Raw genomic sequence first — 21,710 nt, 5'->3', positions numbered from 1 at the left:
GAGGGGATGGGAAGAAAGCGGGGGCTTTCATATCCTTCTCTTGGAGGAGAAAGCTGATGGTGTTAATGCCCTATGAGCCTGAAACATTAAGCCGGCCTAAAAGTTTGTTCAGGTTTTTCTGTAAGATGGTACAGAAAAATCCAAACAAACTTTTTGACCAAACCAATATCATGCCTAAGTATAAATGCTAGAGGAGCTCTTGCATGTGGGCACAAGGAAACTTCTATGCTTGTGTTTAAGAGTAAAAAGAATGGAGACAGCACAAATGTTAACCAATATAGGAATGAAAAAATTAATTAGAGCATACTCATAACAAGGACAAATTAGACTTACATGTATAGATAAGGCTGAATCTCAGAATTATGAATGTAAGAGGAAAAGAACAAAATTCAATGTCTCAACTATTCTATGCACCATTTGTGTAACTCTTAAAAAGCATGCAAAACCATATGATAAATCATATATGATCTATCATAAAAGTATAAAATATATGGATGAAATGGAACACATCAACTTCAGAATATTAGTCACCTTGGGTGACAGAGTGATGGGAATAGAGTGGGAGAAATCTTCTACTTTAACTGTAGAATTTCATTTAAAAAAAAATCAAGAGGGGGCAATTCAGGTTGGTTGTGAACAAGAAAAATAAAGTTGCCAAAATAAAGCCAGAGATACTGCCTCCCCTCACAACATCTCATTAGTTTTAAGTCTGGGTTATACATGTGAGCTATTTTTATATCCTTACATTAGACCACATTAATGTGTCACAAATTTCTACCTCTACCCATAGCGAGGAATTCAAGTTCAACAAGAAAATATCTTTTTGTACTCTCCCCAGAAACTCCATTGTATAATTAATTGTATTAATTGACAGGTGGCTTAAAGTGGTTCAAAAAACCACAAATTCATTATCTTATCATTCTAGAGGTCAGTAGTCTAAAATGATCAGGCAGGGACTATTTCTTGCTTTTTACAGTTTCTGGAGATCTCCAGCATTACTTTAGTTTAGGGTCTCACTTCATTCAGACCCTCCTACCTCCCTTTTGTACTGGCCCTTGTGATTTCAATGGACTCACTTGGATAATCCATCATCTTCTCCCCATCTCAAGATCTTTAACTGAAGCACACTTGCAAAGTTCCTTTTGCCAGGGAAGGTAATATTCTCACAAGTATTAGGAATTATGATGTGGATATCTCTTGGAGGGCCATTATTCTACCTACCACCATTGGCATTATTTCTCATTGTGTTTTTCTTCTGTCTCTCTAGAGGTTTTTCCATCTTCTACTTTTTGGCTTTGTTGGCTCTTAGTTTCCTGACCAAGAATGGAACCCTGCACTCACTGCATTGGAAGCAGAGCCTTAACCACTGGACCACCAAGGAAGTCCCTGGATGTTCTTTTTCCAAAATGTGTTTATTTCTTCCTCTATCACTTGCTCTCTCTTAATCAAATTGTCTGATATTTGTCTGTTGAATTAGCTATACCCTGACAGCAGTGGCCAGAGTGTGGGATTTTATAGTATAAAGGTTGGAAAGGCCTGGTCAGCCAGGCTGAAAGTTCTAAGTTAATTTCCCCCTACCTGTCATCTCCCTCTGCTTCATCAAACAAAAGTACTTTCATTGTGCTCTAAGTGGTTCCATTGTCACCCCTGGTAGGATGCCTCCTAAAGTATTAAAAGGGTGTTAGTCGCTCAGTCGCATCCAACTGTTTGAGACCAGGCAAGAATACTGGCGTGGGTTACCATTTCCTTCTCCAGGGGATCTTCCCAACCCAGGGATCAAACCTGTATTTCTTCTGTCTTCTGCACCGGCAGGCGGGTTCTTTACCAGTAACGCCACCTGGGAAGCCCAGGGTATTAAAGGTAGAATGGTTAAAGATCATGGGGCATCCTGAGCATCCCCGTTCTGCGTCCCACTCCCCAAACTGCTCATTGTCTGTGATGGAAGCTTCTGAACATCTTTTCTTTCCCGTCCTCAATTCTTGGGAATACCTAAAGAGGTGAACGCCTCACCTTACCACTCCCTCCGGGACCCGGGCCTGAACAAGCTCAGGGGCCACAGCCGATTGGAAGCGAACGCATGGGTCTCTCCCCTCTCTCTTCCCGCAACCTGGCTCTGGGACCGGTCTGGCTGGCTTAGACATCTGGGGAATTAACATGTCCCGCCCATCCCTAGCCTCGAGCCGCGCAGACTCCGCGTCTCCGCCCTTGTTCCCTCGCCGCTTCCAGCTCCTACGTGTGAAAGCCGCTACAAAGGGCTTGAATGAAACGTGTGTGGGTTTAGTGAGTCGTAAGCCACCAGGGGATCCCGTCTCCCCACAAACCAGAATCTCTCGCAGGAGGCTGAGGAAGGGGAGGAGGCGAGGAGCGGAGCACTGGATTTCGCGGGCGCGCGCCGCGGCTGGAGCGGCGGGGAGAGGCCGGGCCACCTCCCCCCTTCCCAGCCATGCACCGCCTCGCCCGCGGCGGTTCCAGGCACCACAGTCTCCGCCCGGGCTGTGCCCGCCGTCGCCGCAACGAGCTCCTGCGGCCGCCGGCCCCGTCCACCGAGGAGCAGCGCCAGCCCTCCCCACCCCACCTCCACCACCGATTCCCTTCTCCGCGGGGACGCGCCGCCCAGCAGCCCGCGCCGCCCCCTGGTCAACTTTGAGCGAGAGGAGAAACAACTTCGGCAGTGGCCGCGGGTTTCCAAACCCTCGCCTCCCGGTCCGCAGCAGCCTCGGGTTGCCGGGGTTAGGTGGGGCAGAGTTTCCTAGGCACATCTGAGCGGCGTCTGGCAGCTAGCAACCTGTTTCCAGCGAGCGGGAACGGGACTGTGGCTCCTAGGGATCCGAAGGAGGGCAACTTGTTTTTTTTTCCCTTCAGCGACCTCGGCTTGCCGCTGGATAGAGCCGCCTCGAAAGGATGTAAATAGGCGGAGCAACTGTTACCGAGAAGGCAACCACCCAAAAGGCAGGGAGGAGCGCGGGGCTTCGTCCGGGCTTCTCCCAGTCGCAACATTAATCATCAAGCAGGTGTTGGTTGCAAGTTTTCAAGGTCAGCCACTCGGAGCAGCGAGTCCCTCCCTGAACCTTGGGGATACGTAGCGCCCGGGTTGGATTTGACTGAGAAATGCTCAGGACGCCAAACAAGGAAGGATCGTAGAGGGGGAGGGTTGTGACCCCAAGACCCATCCCCCAACATCCCCGTAATCTCCCGTCCCCCGCTGCCGGGGCGGGGGTTAGTATGTGACATGTGCCTAACTCTCAGCGGCAACTTAGGCAGCAGGTGTCGGTCCTAAGCAGGAGCCGCTGCTGCTGGGTGCGCCCTCGCCCAGCCATGCGGGCCGCGGGCGCACCTCTCGCCCGCACCTCGCGGCTGCTGCTTCTGCTATTGCTCAAGGTGTCCGCTTCTCCTGCCCTCGGGTCCGCCCTTGCGCCCAGGAAGGAAAATTGTCTGGGAGAAAGATGTTCACCTACACTGATCCAGCGTCGCAGCAGGGACGCTTGGGGACCAGGAGATTCTGCAGGAGACCTTCTGCCAACTCGTGAGCCCAGGGAGGAGGAGCAGGAGGCAGTGGTGCGCTCGGCGCCCCCGTGGGACCTACCGGCCGGTCCCGGCGGTGACCCAGGTGTGGGCAGAGGGGCGGAGGCGTTGGCAGCTGAGCCCTCGGGACCACCGGCTAGGCCACCTGGAGCCTGGAGGTGGAAAGGTGCCCGGGGTCAGGAGCCCCCTGAAACTTTGGGGAGAGGGAACCCCACGGCTCTCCAGTTCTTCCTTCACACCTCAGAGGAGAAGAAGGGTTCCAGAGGCGCTGGCCTTTCTGGGCGTAGCCAGGAGCAGAGTGCAAGGAAAGAACCCGGAGCCAGCGACCTTTATTATTGGCCAAGGAGAGCTGGGAAACTCCAAGGTTCTCACCATGACCCCCAACCCAAGACGGTCCATGGGCCGTCGGGGTACGAAGGGCGGACGATTGCACCCCCTGGCAGGGCGCTGGCTCAGAATGGGTCCTCCCTTGAAGGAGTTCATGAACGTGGGGGTCCCCGGCGGGGGAACAGCACGCACCCACGCTTGCGACTGAAGAACCCGTTCTACCCGCTCACCCAGGAGTCGTACGGAGCCTATGCGGTCATGTGTTTGTCCGTGGTGATCTTCGGGACCGGCATCATTGGCAACCTGGCAGTGATGTGCATCGTGTGTCACAACTACTACATGCGGAGCATCTCCAACTCCCTCTTGGCCAACCTGGCCTTCTGGGACTTTCTCATCATCTTCTTCTGCCTTCCGCTGGTCATCTTTCATGAACTGACCAAGAAGTGGCTGCTGGAGGACTTCTCCTGCAAGATCGTGCCCTATATAGAGGTAATGCCGTCCAGGGGGTCTCAAGCTACTGGCTTTATTCATTTCCGGGATTTATAGCATCAGGACTGCTGCTCCACACACCTACCTGGCTGCTGAACCCCTGCGCTTTTCCTGAGTCTCTCCCCCATTTCTCTTGCCAATCATGTATATGCATTGGCATTTATACACTGGGTGTGGGGGGCAGACCTGAGCAGGCTTTGTCCGGTCACCTTCAAACTCATCTGCTCCTGAATTGGGAAATAACTATGATCTCATTATACATAGGATTGTTTAGGTTTTAAACGTATTTCTCTGAATATGGTGTTTTATGGTGTGTGTGTGTCTGTGTGTGTGTGTATATTTGGAGACTGTCAGATTCTAGGGTTAATAAACAATCAGTCCTTGACTGTCATTATTAGAGCCAAAGTCCTATATCATTTATCTACTAGGTTTCTAGTGCTCCAATATGATTTATTCCCCAAGAATATTATTAAATTCTTTCCTTAAATATAAAAAAAATTGAGTAATATTTTGTTTAACAGAGGAAATCTACTTTTCTTTGTTTGTCACTTGCTTCAATACATTAGTAACTTCCCAAATTAGTTTTAGGGTCTGGCTGTCTGCCATGCTATCCTATCTGAATTCTTATATTCTTATGTCATTTCTGTCCCTCTGTTTTCATTCCTCAATTTTGTAACCATTTTATTTATTTTGTATGAATGACCTTAAGCAAAAATAACACTTTGAACCTCATGGCACAGAATTTAATGAACATTCTCAAAATATATAGTATATATTTGACATTTGTTAGGGTGTGATGGAGTGACTACTTTTCTAAGACTAGAAATTTTCTTAAGACGTAGGGGACACTTAATAGGTTCTGAAGTTTGGAAATGAGAATCTTAGAGTAAAATTTTACTGTAACATCCTACAGCTAGTGTCCTTAACCGTTATTATGGTAGTTGGAATCTGCTCTTTAAATGGCTTCTCTTTAAACACCAGCTCTTGGATGGAGCCCAAGTGCTTTGTTGCCAGTTGTGTTTTTAGCCAGCTGGCCCTTGATTTCCTCCATTCAGACTGCCCATTTCATTTATGGAAGCAGAAGAGAAACTGTAAATATTCCAGAGCCCCTGATCCTGTCTGGCACCAGGGCCAGTGACACTATGTTCAGCATTGTTCCAGGGCCCAGAGCTAGGGGAAAAGTAAACAGAAAACAGTACCTACTTAGAAGGACCAAGGCAAGAAGCTGTAAATAAGACCCTCTGCTATTCTGGCAGGGATCAGCTGCAGGATCATTGCATGCTTGCTAAATCAGCTGTTGCTGCTTTACCAAGATCTAGGATTTCTCTTGTTGCCAAGCTCCAAGCAGCTCCGAAACATCTAATTTATTTGGAAGACAGCTCATTTTTGAATTGCAGAGAAGGAAGTTAAATTTATGAAGAGAATATGTGTCTACCAGTCATCTTTTCAAGGTCAATTTCAATGTAAGGTTTCTCTGATTGTTTAAATAGTGCAGAAGAAATTGACATATGCAAAAAAGAGACAAAAGTAAACTCATAAGTAAATAGGAGAGTTACTTCCAAGAAGAGGAAAGCATATTGGCTTGTTTTAAATGTACTGGACAGGATAAAATCTTCATACAGAAGAGGGAAAACAATAAAGAGGACAGAAAAAAGAAACTGGGAAAGAAAAAAAAATACTAAAGTTCTTTAAAAAAACACACACACAAACTTTAAAATAATTTAATTCAAAATCAGAAAAGAATAATCAAATTTTGGTGAGTTTTATGAGACCTATGAGTTTCGAGTGATGGTATTTATTATGTATGTGTTTTAATTTTCTTTCTCTTTCTAATTCTGAGGATTTTAGAAAATACATGTTTTTTCATTTGTATTCAGTTTTTAAATTTAATTCTCATCTCATTAAGAATAGCAATTATTGTTATTTTTTACTTTGTATTTTCTCCTTCTTCATAGCCCTTTCTGTTTTTTTAGTTTTTGGTACAGAGCTTTTTTTTTTTTCCTCTAGAGAAGCAAAGGCTTGAAGTAAAGATTCATTCATTTTTTTTTCTTGAAAAATTAAACTATAATATACATTTCACTGTTAGAGTAATGAATAAAGACCTTAAGATTTAGCGTTTCTATACTCATACTTAATCCTGTTCTTCTGAAATAATTCTATAATATTTCATCATTTTCTATGAAAATGATCACTACTGTGATTAGACAGTAGTATTAGCTCCACAGTTCCTGATTATGAGTGCAAGAAATACAATCCAAATTTCAGAATAAAGCATTTCTGCCTCTAAGAGGTATTGCTGTTTTCACAGAAGTAAGAGGGATCTAATGCCTATTCCATGTTGGGTTTCTGGGAAAAAACAGGGACATTGAACTGTGATGCAGATGTCACAAAGACTTCAACAGACAACACAGGAGCTCTACAGGCTCTACCATCCCCACAGGCTGGGATGGTTCTACAGGAATGTCCTGAATGTAGGCAAGAGGACCCAGCCCTTATGGACCTGTCACTGGATACAAGTTGCTCCCAGGCAGGGGGCATAACCTTGAGCTGGGTGCATCTCTTTGGTCAAGGGAATCCTATAGAGGAATGCAGCTAAGAGCCATCAACTACCAATAGTCCCAGCAGCTGGGAAGTCAGCATTTGATTCCTTAAAGGACTTTGGGGTGGAGAAGCAATGTGTGTGGGAACAATAGCATCCACTACATTGACCTTTGAATTATCATGTTGAATTAGAACCAGGTAACATTCTAACTGAATCCCCTCATTTTAAAGATGAAACATGACACTCAGAGAAGAGAAATGACCCTCCTAAATATATACACTAGTCAATGGCAACCAGACCCTTCGTCTCAACCCTTAATGTTGATATTTGGTTATTAGGCAAAAATCTATGAGGCAAAACAGTGTCCAGTAACTGTTTTCTTTTTCTGCTCCTCGTTATCTTTTAAAAAAACTTTTGAACCCAACAGACAGGAAAAAAAACAATAAACCTAGTTGACATCATTTGTTTTATGATGAAATTTATGGCTTTTTATATTTTTAAATTTCATCTTCCTTCCCATAAACTGACAGTAAATTCCCTAGTTGGTAGCTCATTAAATTTTTACAAGTTGCAATAATTTGGGACAACTGCACTTTTAAATGTGCCAAAGATGATTATCTTAATAATCAAATACATATACATAGTTTGTACTTTATGTTCTTAACAACTACAAATTGTCTTAGATTGGGGAGCACATGACAAATATTTTTTAAAACTTTTTCCACAATTTGCCTTCATTATGAATCTTTTTCTTCTTGGCTGCAAGACTCTGAAAATTATTTGACATTTCATCTCCTTTTATTATCTAGATTTGATCCTTTCTTTACTTTTTACTTTTTTATATTTATCTTATTTGTTGGCTATTCTTTTCCCATCACACACTCTCTATTGATTTATAATGTCTGAGCTACCATTTTTCTAGTAGTTGTTTTTGCCTTTTTCTATGTGTTTATTTTAAAATTTTAACCACAATTCATTTTGATTGATCTTTACAGATTTTCTCTACCTTCTCTTTTGCCTTCATTTCCTTCTCTACTATAGTTCTTTCTTCTTGAGCTTGAGTATTAGCATCATCTTAAGTTGGAGAAGGCAATGGCACCCCACTCCAGTACTCTTGCCTGGAAACTCCCATGGACAGAGGAGCCTGGTAGGCTGCAGTCCATGGGATTGCTGAGGGTCGGACATGACTGAGGGCCTTCACTTTCACTTTTCACTTTCATGCATTGGAGAAGGAAATGGCAACCCACTCCAGTGTTCTTGCCCTGGAGAATCCCAGGGACGGGGGAGCCTGATGGGCTGCCGTCTCGGGTCTCACAGAATCGGACACGACTGAAGCGACTTAGCAGCAGTAGCAGCAGAAGGAGGTAGAAGAATTTAGGGGAGAATTCTGTTTGACTTTCCTGGTGGTTCAGACGGTAAAGCATCTGTCTACAATGCGGGAGACCCAGGTTCGATCCCTGGGTTGGGAAGATCCCCTGGAGAAAGAAATGGCAATCCACTCCAATACTATTGCCTGGAAAATCCCATGGACAGAGGGGACTGGTAGGCTACAGTCCATGGGGTCGTAAAGAGTCTGACACAACTGAGCGACTTCACTCTGTTTGCATAGAAAAATAGGTGTTTCTTCAGCAGAAAGAATAGGTCTTTGCAATTTGCATTCAACTCTTCTTTATTTCAGAGTGTTGACATAAAGTGTAAGGAGAACACTGAGCTTCCAGAGTCTATCTCTAGAAAGGGAATTCTATTATATTTAATGTTACTGTGAGTGGGATCATAGCGGGAACATATGTAGTTGATAATTTCTCTCTTTCTGTTTCAGGATTATGAAGTCTTTGTGGTCTAGTGATAAGTCCCATAAAGACCAAGGGTAGATGGAATGGTAGGAAAAGGGGACAGGAGAGAAGGAAGTCTGGGTGGATGGTGGCCATCCTAACACATACATCATTTTAAACTGGTTTATCAGAAAGTCACCAGAAAAAAAACAAAACAAAAAAACACTATACTCCAAGCAATAGTTGTTTGTGGAGAGAGAATGTATGTGCTGCTTGCATATGGAGGTCTGGGTGTGGACTGCAGTAGGAGGATGGCAGAAGAGATCCCTACCGTACCATTCTCTAGGGATCTAACAAATGCTTCAGTTCAGTTCAGTTCAGTCGCTCAGTTGTGTCCAGTTCTTTGTGACCCCATGGACTGCAGCACACCAGGCTTCCCTGTCCATCACCAACTCAATGGAGTTTGAGCAATGAAGCTTGCTCAAACTCATGTCCATTGAAGTCAGTGATGCCATCCAACCATCTCATCCTCTGTCGTCCCCAATATTCTTGCCTTGAGAGAACCTCATGAACACTATGAAAAGGCAAAAAAGATATAACAAGTGCTTAAAGCCAAATAACTCAGACAGTGAATGTGGCAACTGGAACAGCCCTTTGCTCATTACTTGATGAAAGCCGACCAGATGGAAGTATATCATCTGATCCAGATCTGCTGCTAAATGTATATTTCTCTTTGGATGTCAGTTGGAGGTTTTGAATAATATGTTGTTTTTTAGTTGCTAAGTTGTGTCTGACTCTTTTGCCAGGCTTCTCTGTCCATGGGATTTCCCAGGCTAGAATACTAGAGTACTAGAGTGGGTTGCCATCTCCTCCAGGGGATCTTCCCAAGCTGGGGATGGAACCCTCCTCTCCTGCACTGGCAGACAGATTCTTTACCACTGAGCCACCAGGGAAGCTATGAGAGAATCCTTGTTCTTGTTGTTCAGTTGCTAAGTCCTGTCTGACTCTTTGTGACCCCATGGACTGTAGCCTGCCAGGCTGTTCTGTCCTTGGAATTCTCCAGGCAAGAATACAGAGTGGGTTGCTATGCCCTCATCCAGATGATCTTCCTGACCCAGGGATCGAACTCCCATCTCTTATGTCTGCTGCATTGGCAGGCATGTTCTTTGCCACTAGCACCACCTGGGAAGCCCTTATATTGCCATTGCTACTGCGAAGTCACTTCAGTCGTGTCCGACTCTGTGCAACCCCATAGACGGCAGCCCACCAGGCTCCATACAGGTATGCTATTCTACACAGATTTCCCTAGAACTCCTACATTAAAGTACTAACATGCTGATCACAGGAGATAGTAACTTTGCTTGAGGAGTGCATTAGACATTGGTTTGTTTAGTCGCTAGGTCATTTCTGATTCTTTGTGGCCCCATGGACTGTAGCCCACCAGGCTCCTCTGTCCTCTGGATTTCCCAGGTAAGAATACTGGAGTGGGTTGCCAGTGGGCTTCCGTGGTGGCTCAGAGGTAAAGAATCTGCCTGCCAAGGCAGGAGACACAGGTTAGATCTCTGGGTAGGGAAAATCCCCTGGAGAAGAATTAGTTATACTGATGGACTTTTAAGTGGAAGAACACAGTTTTGAGAGCTATTTGAAAGTTACTAATAATGTTCTCAGGGAAAATAAACACACTGAATGAGAATGGTACTTAACAAATATTGTATGACTTCCTATTAATCCTTTATAATAATTTTCACATTCCCATGCAAGAGAAATATTTGGCTGATAACTCCAAAGAGTTAACCAGAAAAGAAAAAAAAAAAAATAGAGTGTGCGCCTATGTATAACTATTCATGAACGGTGTACAATGAAGTTTATTGAACTTGGGTTCCACCTGAGAAATGTTGTTCAGTTGCTAAGTCATTTCTGACTCTTTGTGACCCCATGGACTGCAGCACTCCTGGCTTTCCTGTCCTTCACTATCTCCCAGAGTTTGCTCAAACTCATGTCCATTGAGTCTGTGATGCCATCCAACCATCTCATCCTTGGTTGTCCCCTTCTCCTCCTGCCTTCAATCTTTCCTAGCATCAGGGTCTTTTCCAGTAAGTCAGTTCTTCACATCAGGTAGCCAATGCATTGGAGCTTCAGCTTCAGCTTCAGTATCAGTCCTTCCAATGACTATTCAAGGTTGATTTCTTTAGGATTGACTGGTTGGATCTCCTTGCAGTCCAAGGGACTCTCAAGAGTCTTTAGCACCACAGTTCAAAAGCATCAATTCTTCAGGTGTCAACCTTCTATATGGTCCAACTCTCACATCTGTACATGACTACATACATGACATGTCATAGCTTTGACTATATGTACCTTTGTTGGCAAAGTGATGTTTCTGCTTTTTAATACACATGAGGAATGAAAGTTTTATAATAATCAAATGTGAAATTCAAATACTTTCCTTAACTATTGATTATAAGAATGCCAGTCCAGGTTCAATGCACGATGCTGGATGCTTGGGGCTGGTGCACTGGGACGACCCAGAGGGATGGTATGGGGAGGGAGGAGGGAGGAGGGTTCAGGATGGGGAACACATGTATAATTTTTTTTAAATTAAAATTGAATAAAAAAAAAGACAAAAAAGATAAGAATGCTTTCCTTTTGTAAAGCTTGCCAATGAAGTAGAAACAAAAATATAGGTTTTTTTACTTGCCTCCTAGAGATATCAGTTGGCTTTCAGCTTTTAAGAATTATTCACAAAACACTAGCACCCAATAAGGACTAAAGAGCAGCTTAAATAATTCATTATTTTCTATAGTCCTCTTCCATAGATGTCATTATTCATTCATTTATTTACTATCCATTCATTCATTAAACATTTATTGGGCTTTTCTTCTATGCTAGGCACTAAATTAGGAGGGAACAGGAGGGATAGAGAGGAAAAAGTTTCCAGAGTTCAGTAACATAGATGTGTTACTGCTATTATAGACAAGTGAAACCACATGCTATACAGTGTGATAATACGATAAGAGGGGCTTAAACAAGCTGTCATGGAGGCTCAGGAATGGCCCTGGAATCAGTCATCTCACAACTGCTCTCTCCAAAGATGAAAAAATTCAACTGAAAACTATGTTCCCTTTCATTCCTTTTCAATCATATTCTTACTGTTAGTTTTCATAAATATGTACAGCCTAGAGCCATGGTGAGAAGGCAATGGCACCCCACTCTTTGGCACCCCAGTACTCTTGCCTGGAAAATCCATGGATGGAGGTGCCTGGTAGGCTGCATTCCATGGGGTCGCTGAGAGTCGGACACGACTGAGCGACTTCACCTTCACTTTTCTCTTTCATGCACTGGAGAAGGAAATGGCAACCCACTCCAGTGTTCTTGCCTGGAGAATCCCAGGGACGGGGGAGCCTGGTGGGCTGCCGTCTATGGGGTCGCACAGAGTCAGACACGACTGAAGTGACTTAGCAGCAGCAGCAGCAGAGCCATGGTGAAAAGCTACAACTATTAATTCTTGCTTTCTTGCTTTTTCAATTTGTCTTAGGATATGAGGTGTATGAGATATTTCAGCAGATATGACTGTCCTAGACATTTCATTTAGAATACAGAATTATTCTAAATATTGTTAAATGTTAAATTATTATTTGGAAATACAATGCCTGAGATAACCATTTCCGAGTTGGAATTAGTCATCCTTATTAGTCATAAAGACATTAAGTAAATCGAGCTTTTAAAATTGTACTTAAATGAATGGTTTATGTAGCAGTGCAATAGCAGAATGTTAAATGATGTCCTTTTCTTCCGAAAATCTCTTAAACATACCAACTGTTTAGTTTGACCTTAGAGGACCTGGGAAGAAAGGCTGACAAGAGAGATACTTTACACCTTATTATAGAGCCAGGGAAAATGGAAGCATGGAGAACTGGAGTCATCCCTCTAGCCCACAATCAACTTTAGGACTTACCCTCAGTTTTTGAGGGCTTTCAAAGTATCTGGTTATATCAACAAAATATCCCTCAACAGCGAAAAAGAAGTAAATATTTATGTGAAAGCAAAATAGATCTGAGCTTCTGAGTCTACCCAAGACTGAGCAAGTAAGGCTCTGACTTGTCCTCCACCCTTGTACTACATGGGCCATGAGAGAAGTCCCACCTTTAATAGCTCTTCCTGTGAATTGTAGGGTTTCCCTGGTGGCTCCGTGGTAATGAATCCACCTCCAAGGCAGGAGACTTGGGTTAGATCCCTGGGTTGGGAAGATCCCTTGCAGAAAGAAACAGCAACCCATTCCAGTCTTCTTGCCTGGGAAATCCCGTGAACAAATGAGCCTGGCAGGCTACAGTCCTAGGTTTAATGGTATCCCATTGGAAGCACAGGGCTCTGAGTCTGGGATGTGGACCAAGTGAGGAGAAGAATGTGTACACCTCTGTGCACTGAGGTTTGTCTCTGACACTGCACTTCTGCACCCATCCTCCAGAGATCTTCTGTCATATTTCTTACCACGAATTGACCTGCCAGAGTCCCATAATTAACTCAACCTTGTTGCCAAGACTAACTTTTAGGTGTCCTTATGAGAATGGTATTCTTTGTGCCAGAAGAGATGATCTCTTCGAAAATTTCAAGGTGGAGTGGAGAATGGAATTGCTACAACCTCAAATATGGGCTCTTTCTATTTGCAAAGTCGGTACAGACACTTTCCATAAAACTTCCATAAAAACCGGATATAATCACAGTTCCAGACTTATTCTTGAGATAGAATACTTTCAGCTTGTGAATTTATGATGGTTTTCAATGTGATCTATCAGCACACTTGAGTGGTTCACAGCATGAAGGAGGCCAAGGTCACTGATTTGATCCTAGCCTACAATGAGTCATTTCAATTAGGTCTATGACTGTACTTGGGGCTGCCATTTTTCACTCCCTTCTCATCACTTCCTGCCTTCAGGGAACTTTCCTCCTACCTCTGATGCTTCTCCTTGGTTCAAATTTCTCTCATATAGGAAAAGCATCTGTTAACTAATTCACAGTAAGATGTGACATTTAGAGATACATGTCTTTTAAAAGAAGGATGAATAAAGAAAGAGTACTACTTCCTTAACCTATTACCCAGAATGGGATTTTGGTTAAGAACAGAGAAATTGTGTCTTTAAATATGGTCTCTCAATGTCCTTCAAATCATAATTACCTAACAACAAATGGATGAGGCCAGTTCTGATTTTGTCTTTAGTTTAGGTTCACCACCATGTGCCAGGGACTGCTTGCTATCCAAGGAGTCCCGTGGACAGCAAGGAGATCAAACCAGTCAATCCTAAAGGAAATCAACCCTGACTATTCAGTGGAAGGACTGATGCCGAAACTGAAGCTCCAATACTTTGGCCACCTGATGCAAAAGAGCTGACTCGTTGGAAAAGATCCTGATGCTGGGAAAGATTGAGGGCAGGAGAAGAAGGGAGCAACAGAGGATGAGATGGTTGGATGGCATCACAGACTCAATGGACATGAGTTTGAGAAAACTCTGAGATATAGTGAAGGGCAGGGGAATCCTGGCATTCTGCAGTCCATGGGGTCACAAAGAGTCAGATACCACTTAGCAACAGAACAACAACAACAGGACCATATGCAATGGTGCAATGTCATTATTCACAAGAAAAAACAGGTGAAAATTTGTTATAGGTCTTTGGAAACTCATCAGAACCCCTAGGTGAAAAACAGAAATTCCAGTTCATTTTAAGATTGATTAGAAACAACATTATAATATCAAGAGTTGAAATCTAGACTTTGGGCTTGTGGCAAATACTATACTTTGAAATGAATTTCTAATTATTGAGAATAAATTTAGAATGCATAAATTCCTTAAGAACTGTTGATTCCAATAGATGGCTTACATTTTAGGACAAATGATGTTAATCTTGCTTCAGTTGCAATTTTTTTTTAACCAATAAGCATTGGTATAGTTATATTTAAATTATAACCTTTTAGATAAGTTGTAGCAAAATGATTTTTTTCTAACTGCAAAGGAATGTACTTCTACAGAAGTCAAAAGTTGCAATTGTTAGGAATGTCAAGGTGGGAATGATAAAAGTAAAAGGATAAATACGAATTTTAGGATGATATGTTGACTTTTAAATAGTCTCCATTTTTTTTTAACTTAGTAAGAACATGTTACCAAGTTTAAAAATGAGGGTGTAAAGTTGAGAATGCAGCAATAATGATAGTTGATACCTTGAAACTTCTTTCCCTGACACTGGATACCATGTAAAGATGAAATAGGCTGGGTACAATTGAAATCAATAGATATGTATAATATGCAGTTGTATCAGATTAAATCTCAGTGATTTTGACAAAAGTAAGAAGCCCTTTTTTTGACTGTGGAAGAGCGCCTGTGAAGGGCTTTGTTTCATTTCAGAGGCCTATGCGTCCTTGCCAGGACTGAGACACATCTCTCCTACTCACTCTGTATTTTGGTTTGGGAACACTAATACAAGTGTGTCGCTGCCGCAGGATCGTGATTAGCATGTGCTCCAAAATGAAGACCTTTTGATAAAGGCCATCACGTTGATAGTGATGAATAAAGTGGCTTTGATAAACAGTGATGATAAACAGTGGCTTTAAAAAACATGGTTTCTACACTGTTGCTCAAAAAAGTGTCTCTGGTGGGGAAGTTGCCCTGAGAGTTTCGAGGAGATGCGTTATGGAAAATCCAAGAGGAAGCCAGAGACACAAGCTCAAGCCATTTAGAGTTTCACAGGAAACTCTACCCTGTGCTCCTCCTGCTTTTTTTCCTGACTGATTGTTAGGTCTCTAACCATGGACTTATAATGGGCCATTATTCATGGCCCAAATGAATGGGTTTTCTTAACAATGATGCCCTTGTTTTGAGGGTTACTTGTGTACAAAGGACAGCCCATAAATAGATGCACTTGTCTTTCTAAGGTAAAATGTAAGTTAGGCGAGAGTACAGTGTCATGACTTTGGTTAGAAATGTTCCTATTTTATAAAAATCAGTGTATTCCAGTTGCTTCACTATAGTTAAGCATGTGGGTTCAATGTCATATGAAAGAATTTTTGCTTGGAAGTCCATCTGTCTTTCTTTCCCCATCAGTGTTATCACTGATGTCTATCAGAGGGTTTAGCAAAATATACTATTTATTTGGTATGAGTTAAACTTTCGCAGCTTGACCTCATTCATAAAGGTTTCTTTTTTGCCTGTCTGCAGGAAGCTTCTGAGAAGTGGAGCTATAGCTACCACAGGATTTTCGAAGATGACTGTTTTTCATAACATATCCATGTGCTCCTTCTTCACATCATTTTGAATGAACAGGGATTTAAAATAGTACTAGCTGAAGACAGTAGTTTCCTCTCAGCTGGCTGTTTGTATTGAGTTAGACCCTTAAATGGTAGGGAGAACTCTTGTGCATTGAACTGCTGCTTTCCCACGTGAGGGTCTCCACTTGCCCTGTGCCTCTACGGTCCCTTGAAGCAGCACTGCAGGTGACCGCAGGTGACCACAGCTGCCCACAGCCTCACTGTTCTAGATGGTGACTGGGCAGCAACATTTGCTGTTGTTCTTCTTCCAGGACACAAAGAAGAGCAGAACATGGCTGGTGAAAAGATTTCAGAGTTGTTTATTCCGATTCTCTAGTGCCTGTATTTTGATGCCAATCCCCTCAAAATGACATATTATTTTCCCAAATAGTTAAAGATTTCTGCTTCCAACTTTCCTTTGATCTTGATTCTCGGAATTAACCATCTTGTCCATTCAAAGTGTTTAAATTTCTGCTTTTGTTGATGTTAATTATTCCTCCTGTTGCAGTTTAATTAATAAGAGATTGCATCTCATGCATTCCATCTCTCAGAATATGCTTCAAAAAACTAACCATCTAAGCTAACGCTTAGAGCTTTACTCCCAAGAGCATATTTCTAGTGATATGGAATTTTAGCAATCAGATATGGTCATTAAATTCAGACAGATCCAGCCTTCATGATACAGTTTTATAATTGTATATAATTGCACCATTCATCTTGGTAGAATTTCTAATGAGCTATATGTAAACAAGTATATTTAAAAATTGTGATAGAAATCTTTTCATGGCCAAATGTTACCCCAACATTTAGCAATTCTAATTACATGGATAGATTCCATATCTGAGTAAACAGAAATTAGCCCACCACTCCTTCTCCAACTGATTTTTATCCATGTATTTCTGTGGCATGCAGTTAGTTCTCTACAAAGGTTTACAGCCTCCTGTAAATAACTTGGGAAAGTACTCCTTTCTCGCTGTTTCACATCATGTTTCAAGTGCGTAAGTGAATTTATAGAAAAATATTTGGAGTAATAACACTGCAGGCAGTGGCAGCAGGAGAGAGTAGCTATCTAGGACTGGCATTTGGGATGCAGTTGCTCTTGGCAACTGCGTAGTAAGTGCTGTCTGTATTTGGGGAGGTGTTTGTCTCAGCGGTTCTTTTAACAACTCTCTGTAGTTCTTGTGACCTTCCTGGATGGTTTACCTCATTTCAGCTGGATCCTAATTGTAGAGAATTTTATCAGAGAGAAGAACAATTTGAAAGTAGAAGGCTATATGCAGGAATTTCCTGAAATTTGTGTATGACAACTGAGAAGTTTCCCATAATCCGTGGTTTGTCAAGAGCACTACACATCAAATATGTTTGAAGTACTCAGTACTGCAGCTCTCAGGAGTATGGTGGAAGAACTGAGCATCTTCAAATAAAATAAAATGTGGAAGGATTCCTGAGTGAAAAAAAAGTCGAGGCACATGTAAATCCTGCTTAAAATTTGTCTTAATTTTTTCTTTTTTAGATGAGTTATACAGAATCTATAAACACCCCCCCCCTTTTTTTTTTCTTTTTGAAGCAGTGAACATCTTTTCATTAAGAATGAAAATGCAGCAAAGTTTACGGTATCCAAGGAGCTGATAATTTAACACACCTGTTTTAGTATCTGTCCACCTACATTCATTTGCTCTTTGCTGTTACCGCACATTAAATGCTTTCTAACAGATTTGAGATAGGTATGCACATGATAGCTCCTGTAGTAATTGGTTCAGATTTTAAATCTCTAGATTTAAAATGATGGAGCTCAATCGGGGAGAAGATACTGTCTCTTGTGTATTGTGTATTCTCTGTAAGTAATGATAGAAAATTACCAAGCAAATAGATTTTGTGAGCCTCTAAGAGGCTGCTTCTTCTCAGAGTCTAGTATTTTCATATTGCCAAGTTGTCCTTTTAATAGAAATGTTATTCATTATTTTAAAAGGCTGCCGAGCATAAACTTTTGCAGCTTTGTATTTTTGGACTGACTGTGGAAACAGGGTGACAAGGAAATATGCACATGCTTTGCCTCAGTGAAGATGGTGCAGAAAGTCTTGCTGAGGACTCTTGTACATTTGATAGCCTGAGAATTTTTTTTGTTTTTTTGTTACAAAAAAATTTATATGTTTTCTCTCTCAATCTTATAGAGAGATGACTCAAAACACTTGCAGAGCTAATATATACATTAAAACCTCCAAAAATCTGTACAAGAAAATACAGCAATTTCCAAATAATACTGTTTGATGCAGACCTTCCTATAGAAAATGACACATTCTTCTTAGATTTCCAAAATGTGATATTAAAAAAAAGTATTGACATAAAATACAATCTGTTCTTAGGACAGTTGCACAGTGTGGACTTCAATTTTAGAATTATTTTGAGTCTCTAGCATAAATGAAAAATATATTTCTAATAAGGTGAACAACTCATTAAGTTGAAAATTAATTTTAAAAAGGTAAATGTAGAGATGACTCAGGCATATTAGATTGATGTTTATGCTGATGTTTATGGAAAACTTCATGAAGATTTTGTAGAAGAACTGTGGTTATGAGTTTAACCATGACCTCTTGATTTGCTCTGATGTAGACTTTATTATTCCTATTTTCTTTCATTTTTGCTTTTCATACAGGTAACCCCTCATTTTATCTCACTTTCAGACTGTCTCTACCAATAGTTATGAGAGTAATCAGGACATGCATGCAGTATCCTTATTTTCCATATGAGAACTAGTAGACAATAATATGTGGTGTATAAGAAGGAAGGCTATTTGCCATTGGAATTCATAGAATCCACAAGGCAAGTTTCTATTTTTCTAGGGAGAATGACAGCTTAAATGTAGTAAGTAAACAATTAATATTTTGAGTGCTGAAATTGTTAGGACGAATGGTTTTCCTTTTGTCAACATGGTCCTTTAGAGTCCTAAAAATTTAGACATTATGTATATTAATTATATATATATATACACACACATGTGTGTGTGTCTGCATGTGTGCATGCATGCTAAATCACTTCAGTTGTGTTTGACTCTTTGTGACCCTGAAGATCGTAGCCCTCTAGGCTGCTCTGTCCATAGGGTTCTCCAGGCAAGAATACAATACTGGAGGGGGTTGCCTTGCCCACCTCCAGGGGATCTTCCCAACCCAGGGGTGGAACCACATCTCCTGCATTGGCAGTGGGTTCTTTACCATTAGTGCCACCTGGGAAGCCCATTTGAATGTAGGTATTTGGGGTATACCCCAAAGCAGCCCATTCACTTAAGGGATTTTCTGTTAGTCTCCTGTTTTATCTGAACCTTCAGGAACATTTTACCTCCTATCCATTGTCCTTGTTTAAATATATAAATAATGACTTCATTTATTAACATTAAATTACTTTAATTTCACCCCAAACAGTGGAGTAAATTTGGTGCTCTCAGATGATTACTCTGCTTATCTTGTGACTTTGAGAACCGCCTTACCTCTTTTGGTTGTCTATAACGTAGCTGATCTTTATGCATCCTTCCAGCTTTAATATTTTTTGGCTCCATGACCCAGAACGACTATATTTCTTCTTTTTTTTTCTTCTATTTTTATTTGTTGTCCTTACCATGATTCATCAGAAGTCACCAACAACAGTTACCCACGCCTGATTCCAGGAAATTGTTCTTTTCTTTTGAGGGGTACTTTTCACCCATCTATCTGTATTTATTGCCTAATGTTTTGATCTTTCAGAGATGACCCAGGATAAACATATTCTATGTTCCTCCTGCAGGTTGCTTCTCTGGGAGTCACTACCTTCACTTTATGCGCTCTGTGTATAGACCGCTTCCGGGCGGCCACCAACGTCCAGATGTACTATGAAATGATAGAAAACTGTTCTTCCACAACCGCCAAACTTGCTGTGATATGGGTGGGCGCTCTCCTGCTAGCCCTGCCAGAAGTGGTGCTCCGCCAGTTAAGTAAGGAGGACCTGGGCTTGAGCGGGCAAGCGCCTGCTGAGCGCTGCGTCATCAAGATCTCCCCCGACCTCCCCGACACCATCTATGTCTTAGCCCTCACCTACGACAGCGCTAGACTCTGGTGGTATTTCGGCTGTTACTTCTGTTTGCCCACGCTTTTCACCATCACCTGCTCTCTAGTGACTGCAAGGAAAATCCGCAAAGCCGAGAAAGCCTGTACCCGGGGGAATAAGCGACAGATCCAGCTAGAAAGCCAGATGAACTGTACAGTCGTGGCTTTGACCATTTTATATGGATTTTGCATTATTCCTGAAAACATTTGCAACATTGTGACTGCTTACATGGCCACAGGGGTTTCCCAGCAGACAATGGACCTTCTAAATATCATCAGCCAGTTCCTTCTGTTCTTTAAGTCCTGTGTCACCCCTGTCCTCCTCTTCTGTCTCTGCAAACCCTTCAGTCGGGCCTTTATGGACTGCTGCTGCTGCTGCTGTGACGAGTGCATTCAGAAGTCGTCCACGGTGACCAGTGATGACAATGACAACGAATACACCACAGAACTGGAGCTCTCACCCTTCAGTACCATACGCCGGGAAATGTCCACGTTTGCTTCTGTTGGAACTCATTGCTGAAGGAGTGAGCACAGCCTTGGGTTGGCTTAGCTTTCTTTTTTGTTTGTTTGTTTGATTTTCATACCCTGTGAAAGTTTTTACTCCTATTTTTCCTTACTGGGAAAAAAATGCAAAAGAAAAAAAAAGAGAGAAATATTAACTACTGGTAGAACTGATTTTGCAAATTAATATTTGTGCTTTGAAAAAGAAGTTTATATTTAGTTATTTAAGAAGTATGGGAGGCCCATAATTTTAGATCATTTTATCTGGTATGGTGCTAATATTTTATTTGAAAAAAAGTGACTGCACCTTAATTAATTGCTGACTTACTTTCGTTCTTTTAAAAAATATAATCGCTGTATATTGGTTATAGCCATGTGATTTTGTAGGCTATTTTCTGTTTGAGTTGTGATTGAAAGTATATTGTATGTGGTTTTGTGAGATGAGTTGTAGTTAAGAAGCACTCACCAAGTAGCACCAAATAAATGACACTTTATTCTTTAACCTCATTGTCAATCTACTTTTAACCAAGGTTCAGTAAATATTTTAATTGCTTTAAATACACAAGTACTGGTTTTATGCACGATTTAAAATTGACCTTATTGTTTTATAAATTCTATTTTCCTTTAAGGCTTCTCTGATAGCTCAGTTGATAAAGAATCCGCCTGCAATGCAGGAGACCCCGGTTTGATTCCTGGGTCGGGAAGATCCCCTGGAGAAAGGATAGGCTACCCACTCCAGTATTCTTGAGCTTCCCTCGTGACTCAGCTGGTAAAGAATTCACCTGCAATGTGGGAGACCTGGATTCGATCCCTGGGTTGGGAAGATCCCCTGGAGAAGCAAAAGGCTACCCACTTCAGTATCCTGACCTAGAGAATTCCCTGGACTGTATAGTCCATGGGCTTGCAAAGAATTGGGCACGACTGAATGACTTTCACTCAGTTGACTATTTTGCTTTAAGATTGGAAACCATTATGTTACAAAGAAGTTTTCCTAACAGTACTATTTATATGTATGATTCATAAAACTATATTATATGTTTCAAAAAAGTATTTTTAATATTCATATAGAAATGCAAATTACATCCAAATATTTATAAAATATGAATAAATAGACAGCAGAGTAGAAAGAAACTATCTTAAAAAAAAAAAAATTACCTCTTAACCAGCATATAGAGCTACAGGTTTTCCCATGAG

General features: G+C 41.7%; 1 protein-coding gene across 1 annotated transcript; it reads left to right on the top strand.

The window, feature by feature from the left end:
• The first annotated feature begins 2,261 nt into the window (after positions 1-2,261).
• Positions 2,262-21,074, top strand: GPR37 (G protein-coupled receptor 37). The gene is made up of 2 exons (XM_019959018.2): positions 2,262-4,338; positions 19,717-21,074. Exons 1-2 carry the CDS (start codon positions 3,316-3,318, stop codon positions 20,533-20,535), a joined length of 1,842 nt encoding a protein of 613 aa, XP_019814577.2. The 5' UTR covers positions 2,262-3,315; the 3' UTR covers positions 20,536-21,074.
• Positions 21,075-21,710: the final 636 nt, after the last annotated feature.

Source organism: Bos indicus, chromosome 4 (assembly GCF_029378745.1).
Source record: "Bos indicus isolate NIAB-ARS_2022 breed Sahiwal x Tharparkar chromosome 4, NIAB-ARS_B.indTharparkar_mat_pri_1.0, whole genome shotgun sequence".
Lineage (NCBI taxonomy): Eukaryota > Metazoa > Chordata > Mammalia > Artiodactyla > Bovidae > Bos > Bos indicus.
Note: the sequence above shows the minus strand (reverse complement) of the source record. Positions and strands in the feature narration are given on the sequence as shown.